Raw genomic sequence first — 11,401 nt, forward strand, 5'->3', positions numbered from 1 at the left:
GGGACACACAGGATCTCAAAGCAAAATGTTGCCAGTGTTTGATTGCCACCTTTCATGTGGGTGACAAGGGTTCAAATCCCCTGCATGAAAGGTATTACCTCCAGTAGGTGTCCTCAGGCAAGACCCCCTTATCCTGACTGCCTACCAATGTAAGTCGCTTTGGATAAAAGCGTCTGCCAAATGCATAAACATAACACATAAACCCCTCCCTGCACCGGCACAGTGTCACAACCGAGTGAGGTTGTGTGTGGAGGTAGGACCCAGATGCAGATAATTTCAAAATAAAACTCGATTCATTTAAACAAAGAGAACACAAAGTGCGGCTGAGCCAGAATACAATAAACTAAACTGTGGAGGACAGACAGACAGACAGACAGACAGACAGACAAAACCTGACAAGACAAACCTGAACACATGGATGACGGTGAGGATTTTTCAAAGAACTGAAGGAACCTGCAAACTAAAATACTGTGGGGAGGTGATTGGTGATGGAGTGCAGCTGTGAACAAAGACAGGTGACATGGATGCAAGAGTGGTAAAACTAATGACTTAACAGAAACCTAAAACATGAAAAACCTAAAGTCATAACAGAAAAATCAAGAACTAAAAACAGAACAAAACCAACAGACATGACAGTTACAGGATAAGCCAAAGTCAGCATTGGACATGTGCAAAACTAATGAAATAATCCTGTGATTCTGTTGTTGTGTACGGGTGTAAAACATGTTGAGATGATCTTTAACAGCTTTGGACTCATTGTTATGGTGAGTGGGTGTTTGTTCCTGGTCAGTGGAGTCTGACAGAAGCTGAAGGCTCTTCAGTGTTTTCATACCACACTGAACCTTCATCTTCATCTTCATCATGGTGCACCTGAGGAAAACAACACAAAACACACTGTGTGTGAAACTCAGGTTATAGATTGTGCCGCTGTCGTTTTGAACTGTCTTATTCAGTCATGTTTGTCTCATAACTGCATCTTCTTCACTTTCTGTTACATGTCTTTGATCTAGATTTCCACCACAGTGAATCCTTTGCTCAGATAACCACTTAAATTCAACAACACAGTCAGTTCAGTGTTTTCTTGTCTGCCATCTTCTCACTTTTGTTGGAACACAATTAATAATAATCTGACATAATAAACATGAGTTCTGCTCTGGAGAGTAATTTACTGTCATTCTCATTTGAATAATCAGTGTTTAAACTCACAGCGTTTTCTTCCATCTGTGTTTTGCTTCCTGAAACAAAAAAAAAAACAAAAGAGAGACTTGAGCTTCAACAGTAAAAATCCACTTTTAATGATGAAATCTTTCCTCTGTGAGTTTTTCACCTTCAGTTTTTCTCCACATGTTGACGATGACAACAGAAATAAGCATTGTTGCTAAACCCACAGACACGATGATGCATCTCAACAAATATGGAAAATCTGACAATGAAACAGTGAAGTTTTTATTTCATCATGACTTGATCAGAGAAAATCTTCACCAACAGCCAAGTGTCAGTCTGACATTCAGATTTGACTTTTTAAAAGAATTGTAAATTCAGTCATTACTTTGTTTCTATAGTTCACTATAATGCTGCCAGTGCATTTAATGTTAGTGAAGTTGATTTAGCTGATGTCTGTGCTTAGCAGATGCAATCACAAAATGCAACAACCTGTGAAGTAAAAACATCCTCCATGCAACCTCTACAGCTGATGTGACATTTAAACTTTAAATCCTTCAAATGAAAAACAAATGTTTTCAGTTTCTCACCTGTTTTCTCACCTGAGGCCTCAGAGCTGAAGGTAAACAGCTGCTCTTTTTTAGTCAAACCATCCGTCACTTTACACTTGAATAACTCATAAAACTTTGACTTCTGATTCAGGTGAGATGTTGTAAATGTCACAGTGGCAGAGCAGTAAGGTGATGACATCTTCATATCTGAGGATATTTTCTCTCCACCCCCATACAGCCACTGCACTCTTTGTCTACAGTGATGATATTCCAACACAGAGCAGTTCAAAGTGACTTTATCATTGTTTTTCTGTTCAGCCACTGGTGAAGATGGAGATATTGAGAGAGAAAGACAACAAGAGTAAAACTTCATCAGTGTGATTGTAATTATTACAATGATTCTCTGTGGTTTTCTAACCACAAACTATAAGAAATGGACAAGTCATATGCTGTCAAACACGTCTAAAGTGCAGTACCACTCACAGCTGGTAGGTGCAGGCTCCAAAAACTCAGTAAAATGAGAATGTCTAATTGCCGACTTTTGTTCACGATGCGTTCTGTTTAGTGTGCTTGTTGAATTTTTAATAAATATTGTTGTGAAAGATATCTAGTTTTCTCCAGTCACCTACAAAGCTCCTGTTTTAACCAAATCAAGTCATTTGGAAAAGCAGCCAAATCATGAGCTTTAGACTTTAAATTGATGAGTGACATCACGATGACTGCTTCCATTGCTTAATTACAGTCTAAGACAGCTTCAGCTGATCACATTATACTCACTGTTAATGACAGACAGATCAACCGGAGAGTCTGGTCCGTTTTGCTGTCCTGATATGAAGTGTCGGCAGCTGTACCGACCGACATCCTGATGTGTCACATGTATGACCAGAGAACAGTCCGCTGTAACACTCAGTCTGTCTGATTTAGCTTCAGCGTCGCTGTGAATCTGTCCAAGTTCAAACAGCGTTACTGCCTCTTCTCTGTTGCTGAAGATCCAGGTCGTACTGTCACAGTTTTCCTGACCATCTACATTTTCACAAGGCAAAGTGACTTTATCTCCAGCTCTGACAGTAAAAATGGATGGATATTTCCAGAATGTAGCTGTTGGAGAGAAAAAGGAAACAAAAAGGTGAAAAAGAAATGTTTGTCCAATTTAATGGAGGAATACTTTTACTGTACATCTATTAATCTGTAACTATAATCTAATTGCAAGAAATTAGTTCAGCATAATTTATTATGCTGATGAGCTTGTGGTTGTTGTTCTGTGTATGAACAGCGAGAGCGGCAGGTGTTATGTCGACAAATGCATCCCCATTCGCGGGAGCGCGCAAAGCAAGATTTATCGATCATTCCCGGTGTTATACCGAGAAATGCATGCCTGCTGGTAATGCTTTAAAGAGAGTCTGGAATGGAATGATATAACTACATTATAAGTTTGTTTATCTGATTGAATTAACAGATGCGAATTTCAGCAAGTCCAAAATTGTCTCTAAAATTAGGGCTAGGACTTTAACGCATTAATTAAGAATAATTAATTACGGAAAATTAACGCATTTTAATCGCACTTATTTTAGCACCGCGAAACGTTTCTTATTGGATGAGTTTCAGGCATACCAATTAGACTGGAGCACCAACTAATGTTCATGACTTCAGACAACAACAAACCACAGTGAACAATAGTCAAACATGAACAAAGAAGTTGATGAAACCGCTTTGGTTGGCCCCGTGGATGGGAAGTTTTGTTTTAAAAAACAGACAGATGGGGTGCTCGGTAGTGTAGTAGTGGGTTGTGCAGCTCCCCTCAATGCTGTCAGCGCTGGTTCGAATCCCGCATCGGACGGCCTTTTACTGCATGTCATTCCCCCGCTCTCTGCTTTCTGTCTCTTTTTATCTGTCCTGTCCATTAAAAGGCATTAGAAAAATTAATTTAAAAAAAATGGACGGCTGGATGGAAGCGTCCATAAGATAATATGGATAATTACGAAGCCTCTAATTAATTAGATTGATTTTTTTTAATTGAGTCCCTAAAAATAATAAAAAATAATTAAATTTCATAGTTTTAGATTCATTTTTGGATTATTTCATCCGGGCTATACTGAGTAAAGATTGTACAACCATAAAATAATAGGTGAAAGCTCTAAAAACTGTACAATTGTCGGATTATCACAAGTATACATGTATTATTCATCTACATGATGAAATGAGAAAAAAAGATGAACAAATGAAACACCATTGTCAGCTTAATATTATCACATTAACTTTTATGGATAAATGTAATAATCCACACAGCGCAACACTGATGTCATTGAGCTGTTTAACCATTTTATGTCTTGCTATACCATTTGGTTGAGGACATTTTTAACTGACTGTAGTGTGTCTTATTGGAAATATGTGTATGTGTAAGTAAATTTATGTAAATAATCACTTGGATTTGATTTCTGCCACTAGAATTAAGTATGTACTGCTAAAAGAAATACAGAATTTTTGCCATTCATTTTTTTCAAGTCACACAAAAAAATGTAAAGATAATTTTCCTTTGCTTTTTTATGTCAGTGCAGGCATTATAGAGTGTGTTCAAGTTTTGCATTGTACACTTGTGAGTTTGCAGCTTCACAAGCATGCACGTTCCATCCCTTTCATAAAGTGGATGGATGCTAACACCTGTCTGTTGTTACTGAAACACAGTGAATGCAGTGAATAACCCAATAGCCTGCTGAGAATTACGATGATGAGGAATCTGACTGCTGAGGTGACTGGTATGAAATGATATATATGGAAATATAAAATATTACAGTTTAGTATTTTATGAGAATTCAATCAGACTTTAGACTTCAAAGAAAAAGATTGAGTCACTACCTGTTGGATCGTTGTTTGTAGGTGCGTTTGCGTTCGCTGATGTAGACCCTTTATTTCTTCCTGCTGATGTAGTTGTTCTTTTTGTCGTTGTTGATGTCAATCTGGGTAACTTTGATGTAGGTTTTTTTGTGACTTTTCTTCTCGTTTTTGTAGTATTATCATCTGAAAAAAAATTGTCAGTTTGAGGTGATTTTAAACAGTTCATCATGTTCTCACCTGAGGACTGAGCTGTGAAGGTAAACAGCTGCTCTTTTTTAGTTAAAACATCATAAAACTGTGATTTCTGATTCAGGTGAGATGTTGTAAATGTCACGGTGACAAAACAAAAAGGTGGTGATAAACAAAAAGAAATGCTCTCTCCACCCTCATACAGCCACTCCACTTTGTGTCTACAGGGATCATATTCCAACACAGAGCAGAACAAAGTGACTTTATCATTGTTCTGCTGTTCAGTCACTGCTGAAGATGGAGATATTGTGAGAGAAACACAACAAGAGTAAAATGAACTTCATCACTATGATCATAATTATTGTGATGTTTCAGTGTGTTGTTCTAACAAGACAGTTTGAGCTGAAAACTTTATGATGTAAATACTCACTGTTAATAACAGAGAGTTGAACACCAGAGACTGGTGCAAGTCGTTGTCCTCTGCAGGTGTAACGACCAACATCCTCATCTGTGACCTTCTTTATAACCAGAGAACATTTTGCTGTAACACTCAGTCTCTCTGATTTAGCTGCTGCATCTCTGTGAATCTGTCCGTGTTCAAACAACGTGACAGATGCTGTGTTATTGCTGAAGCTCCAGATGGTACTGTTGCAGTTATTCTGACAATATGTCAAAGATTCACAGTGCAAAGTGACTTCATCACCAAGTCTGACCGTGAGTGGTGTCAAATGTGGTCCATTTGCTCCGGCTGAGGAAAAAAAGAGGGAGAAATAAAAAACAAAAATGGAGCAACATGAAGATTTCTGTTCATCTTTACTTTCAAAGAGTCAACTAAAATCATCAGCTTTAAAAAAACAAAGAAAAACGTGACTGTAAAATGTAACTCAGTCTAATGCATGTTAATTTGTATCCTTACCTGTAAACTGAAGCATCAGAATCAGGAATAAAGACATTTTGATCCATATGAATGTAACCATTGTGATTCTCTGTCTCTCTTGTTGTCTCATTAACAAATGACTCAGTCTGAAGGGATTTCTTCTTTAACATGAATACGTTACCTGCTTCCTGTGGTTTGTGAGGCGTCACTTCCTCTTTGTGATCACTGAAATCATTTTACTATTTCTAAACTTCATGAAGATATCAAAGAACTGTAAAAATGTAGAACTCTGTAAAATCAGGATCTTCATTGTACCCCTGAAGTTTTTATGTTCTATTTATTCATTTTCTTTGAGCTCACTGATTTTATGTTCTGTGCTGGCCAGGAACAACCAACTGGCTTAAAGGTTAAACGTCATGTGACACATTGCGCTGGTGTATCTGTGGTTTGTGAGGCGTCACTTCCTCATAATGACATCACTATTTTTTCTCACCTTTGTCAAGCGAAGCCTTGATTAACAACATCTGAATCTTTCTTATCTTGATGAACCTGTTAAAAAAATACATTTTAACTCACTGCAACATTTAATGTTCAACATACCCCTGAAGTATTTATCTTTTTTTGTCTGAGAACTATTAATTACCATATTAATAACCAAGAACCACCAGCTGCCTTTATGGTATGATGTCATGTGACATCCTTTTTGGTGGATCTGTGGTTGTGGAGGTGTTAGTTTCTGTTGGCAGGTTAACTTGTATGAATGTGGGAACGTGACTTTGCATGTTAAAGTCCCACTGCACACGTTCACTCAGACTTTCTTTATGCTGTTGAGGGGCTGTGCATGTTTGAATTAGTCAGCAGTTCTCTAGAAGAGGATGCTAAATGCAATTGGTCTTAAGCAAGTAGAAGAATGAAAATGGTCATGTATTTGCTTTCAATCATTTTTTCATTCATTTTTTAAATTGTAGCATAGAGTCTTTCAGCCATATTTACACATCACTGTGGTATGTCGCTGCAAAACAGAGGTTGCTGCTCCTCCTCTTTGTTCGATCTTACAGACTCATTGGTGTGTGCTTACATGTCGGGGGCTGGTATTGTTACGGCAGCTCTCCTTCCCCGTCATGCCTCATTGAAAAAGGTGATGGAGCACTATGTCCAAGACTGCCAACTTTTGTTTGGTTCATTAATACAAAGTAAACAAACTGACTGGGTCGTGTGAGGTCATGTGAAACATGATGGTGGTGTATCAGTGGTTAATGAGTTGTTAGTTTCTGTTGGCAGCTTAACTGAACTAAACTTAGTTAATGTGGGGACAGCAGCAGCAGAGGTCTGGTGGTTTCTTTTTATCATTAAACCCTCAACATGAGTAACTCAGGCAGAAACTCTCAAAAGTCACATCACACCTCTTAAAAGCCTGAGGCATAATGAAGTAACAGATCCATTAGCACATAGGCGGCCAAAACATTAGAAACTCTGATGACACTGTGATCGTGGACACCACCAACTAACAGACTGTCATCTCAGACTTTAACATCTCAGACATTTTTACAGAGGTACAGGCAGAACTGTCTTGACCTCAGCACCTCCAAAGGACATGGTTTATTTATTTAGCAGACACTTTTTATCTAAAGCAACTTACACTGGTAGGCAGGTAAGGGGTCTTGCCTGAGGACCCCTACTGGATGTAGTACCTTTAATGGTGCAGGTGCAGGGCTCATTTAAATATGATTTGCATATTTAAGTAGGGGCATTGACAGGGGTAGGGTACTCCAACATGTGCGCTGAATGCCACATTGATTGGGATGTACAAAGGAAAGGTGTTTGGATTCATGCATGTGCACAGATTCTTACATCTAGATATTTTTGTGCTTACAGCGTTTTCTGAATTTGAGTGTATGCCATGTTTCAGTAGGAAAACCACGCAAGTCTTTGGCCCCAGGTTATTTGTAATTTTATCTTAATATGATGCATTTATGTTTTTAATCTTAATTTACGACTATTTTTAAAGAAGAGGGGAGCAGTAAAAACATCTCCTAAAAACAAAACTGTATATGTGTTACTGTCCCTTTAATAGAGGTGGCAGTTGTTAAGCGCTGTTCTCAGTGAGCCAAAAGCTGACAGGAGTGTGCATCTTACCTTAGCGCCGATCTCTGAGTACCTTCGTCCGATGCGTGCTGTGTGAGTACATGCTGAAAGAGAAGAGAAGAAAGAGGAAAAATAGAATTAAAGAATCAAAAACTCAGAAGTCAGGAAACTGAAGAGAAGAGACAGAGAGTTAAAAGAGACTATCGGCGAGCTGCGAGTTCGAGTCATCTTTTCCGCTCTTTTCATGTACTGCTCATTTAAACAGATTAATTATTGGGTTTTTTATCTGCAGTTTTTTTCTGTGTAAACACATCAGTTCACTTCATAATCATAAAAAAGAAAACCACCAGCCCTCTGCTCCTGCTGCTGTTCCCACACTAATACAAGTTTACCTGCTGATAGAAACAAACGCCTCTCTAACCACTGATAGAAAAATGTATCACATGACATCATACCTGAAAGCCAGTTGGTCCGTTTGTTCACTTTAAATTTATCAACATGGGAAACGTTGGTAGTCATGAAGTTTAGCCACAATAAATGCCTCTTTAACACCTTTCTAACCACTGATACTAAAACATGATGCACCACACGACATCATACCTTAAAGACAAATCCTGTTTGTCTTTCTAAGTGTAACAGAGATAGAAATGCACTTTATCAATTATTATTTCCAATTTGTATTTGTAAGTTTTATTAATAATTTCATGATTATTTTGGGTATTTATGAATTTTATCTCTAAGAGTTATTTTCATTTACCATTATTTTACACATTTTCCCTGAGTTAATTACCGTCCTGTACTCTGCCCTTTTCGTTCCTCCTGGGCTTCTGTAGCCCCTCCCCTCTGCCCTCACAATCCCGTTGTGGTTTCCTGAGGAAAATAAATGCAGGAAAGTAGCATCCTGAGTCCTCTTCCTCCATGACCCAAACATACACCCGTTACATAAGTACATAGAATTAATTGATATTTCAATAAAATAATAAAAGGAGTTGCATGAAAGATATTAGCTGTGTTCCAAAATCTCGATCTGTTCAAGTCCTATTTTTATCTTTTTTTCATTCTGTTATTCTGCAAGAAAAAAAGCCTGCAGTGAATACTGTTGGTCAGGCATCAACTTCTCTGGTGATGAGGAAGTGACGCCTCACAAACCACAGGAAGCAGAGAACGTATTCATGTTAAAGAAGAAATCCCTTCAGACTGAGTCATTTGTTAATGAGACAACAAGAGAGACAGAGAATCACAATGGTTACATTCAGGTGGATTAAAATGTCTTTATTCCTGATACTGATGCTTCAGTTTACAGGTAAGGATACAAATTAAACATGTTAAATATACTAACTCAAAGCACCTTGAAAGCTTTACTTTCTGAGACACAAACTTGTGTTTTTATCTAAAATGATCCTTACTCTGAAAACAAACAGTCATGTTGCAGTTTGTATTGAACACTTCTTTCCTTTTTGTCTTTTGTTTACAGCAGCAGCTGTTGGGCAAAGTTATCAAAAACTCACTGTCAGAGTTGGTGATGACGTCTCTTTGCCTTGTTACAGTGTGAAACATTATCAGCAGAACTGTGAGAGAAATACCTGGTTGTTCACTAATAAGATGAGAACAGTAGAGCTGTTTGTATATGGACAGATTCACAGAGAAGCAGCAGCTAAATCAGAGAGACTGAGTGTTACAGCGAACTGTTCTCTGGTTATAAAGAAGGTCACAGATGAGGATGATGGTCTTTATGCCTGCAGACAGTTCATATCAGGAGTAAAACAAGGACCAGACTCTGGGGTTATTCTGTCTGTTACTAACAGTGAGTATTTACTTCATTAAAGAATCAGTTCAGTCTTTATTCATCACAATAATTGTTGTCTGGCATCATACCTTAAAACCAGTTGGACGCTCTTGTTTTTTTTTTATTTGTATTTATATGAAAAATATGCTAATAAATGTACTTAACATGTGTTTAATCTTAAATATCAAACAAAGTGAGACTGACTATAGGAGCTCAACTAAAAGAGATGAACAAAGTTTCTGAAGCTGATGCTTCAGTTTAAAATAAATAATCTATAGAACAAGAATAAAAATAATATTGTTAGATGTATTCTTCCTTTAACTGAGAGAGCCGTGTTTTGTTGTTCTTTTTCTTTTTGATAATTCATTTTCTTTAGTCTTAGGAAACTAAAAAAAACAGCTATTGTTTTATTATTGTAAAATTAATTATGAAGAAAACATTTGTGTTTGAATTAATATGTTTTAATTTTGTTTCTGTTTTTGTCAACAGCTGTAACCAGGAAACATCTGTCCTCTGTCACTGTCAGAGTTGGTGACGACGTCTCTTTGCCTTGTTACAGTGAGAAACATTATCAGCAGAACTGTGAGAGAAATACCTGGTTGTTCACTAATAAGATGAGAACAGTCACACTGTTTGTATATGGACAGATTTACAGAGATGCAGCAGCTAAATCAGAGAGACTGAGTGTTACTGCGAACTGTTCTCTGGTTATAAAGAAGGTCACAGATGAGGATGATGGTCGTTACACCTGCAGACAGTTCATATCAGGAGAACAAAGACCAGACTCTTGGTTTGATCTGTCTGTTCTTAACAGTGAGTATTTACATCATAAAGTTTTCAGCTCAAACTGTCTTGTTAGAACAACACACTGAAACATCACAATAATTATGATCACAGTGATGAAGTTCATTTTACTCTTGTTGTCTTTCTCTCACAATATCTCCATCTTCAGCAGTGACTGAACAGCAGAACAATGATAAAGTCACTTTGTTCTGCTCTGTGTTGGAATATGATCGCTGTAGACACAAAGTGGAGTTTTGTTCTCGAGTCATTCTTTAAAATCTGTTATTTTAAAGGTAAATTATTCAGATCATGGTCTCATAAACTCTTTCCTACATTTAATTCTTCTTCAGGTAAAGATGAAAAAACAGCTAAATCAACATTTGTGACATCAGCACCAAAATCAGCAGCAACAACAAAACTGACCACCACAACAAAGTCGATGATGACATCAAAATCAAGAAAAACAACCAAAACAGCAACACGACCCAAACAGACAACATCAGCAGCTACAACAAAAACACCAACAGTAACATCAACAGCTACGACAAAAACACCAACAGCAACATCAACAGCTACGACAAAAACACCAACAGCAACATCAGCTGACAAGCAAACATCTACAACCAACAATCCATCCCAACAACAAAGCGGTGACAGAATCTCTCATTTTTTAGTCTGAATATCAGTCTGACATTCACAGACATGTTCTGAAGGACGACTGACTTTACTCCAACTTTAATTCTCCCTCCAGGTCAGTCATGGTGGGCTGTTATTGTGTCTGTGGGTGTCGCCGTTTTCTTAATAGTTGGTGTGGTGATCGTCATATGGAAGAAAACTAAAGGTGAGAACCTCCACTGATTAAAGCCTCATTAGTGATGAGATCACTTATCTCATTGTGCTGATAACAAATGTTAACATAGTGTTTGAGAATCAGACTTTTACAGTGATGGAAAAACTAGAGAATGACTTGATCATAACCTGAATGAAGGAAGTAGAACATGTGAAGGTTGTTAGTTCAGATGAATACACGCTCTCATCTGGCCTCCTTTTATGTAGATGGTGTGTGGTGATTATGATTTTGCTTTTATTGATTTATATATTTTTATTGGTCCTGGGTGCTGGCTGGTTTTCTTTGTT

General features: G+C 37.6%; 1 protein-coding gene across 1 annotated transcript; it reads right to left on the reverse strand.

The window, feature by feature from the left end:
• Positions 1–2,466: 2,466 nt before the first annotated feature.
• On the reverse strand, positions 2,467–8,615 carry LOC140267585 (uncharacterized). Its single transcript, XM_072362898.1, has 6 exons — positions 8,486–8,615; positions 7,747–7,799; positions 5,650–5,656; positions 5,164–5,481; positions 4,566–4,727; positions 2,467–2,810 (listed from the first exon to the last, which is right to left on the reverse strand). Exons 1-6 carry the CDS (start codon positions 8,613–8,615, stop codon positions 2,467–2,469), a joined length of 1,014 nt encoding a protein of 337 aa, XP_072218999.1.
• Between the last annotated feature and the right edge of the window lie 2,786 nt (positions 8,616–11,401).

Source organism: Leuresthes tenuis, unplaced genomic scaffold, assembly GCF_036924035.1.
Source record: "Leuresthes tenuis unplaced genomic scaffold, fLeuTen1.0.hap1 SCAF_13, whole genome shotgun sequence".
Classification (NCBI taxonomy): Eukaryota; Metazoa; Chordata; class Actinopteri; order Atheriniformes; family Atherinopsidae; genus Leuresthes; species Leuresthes tenuis.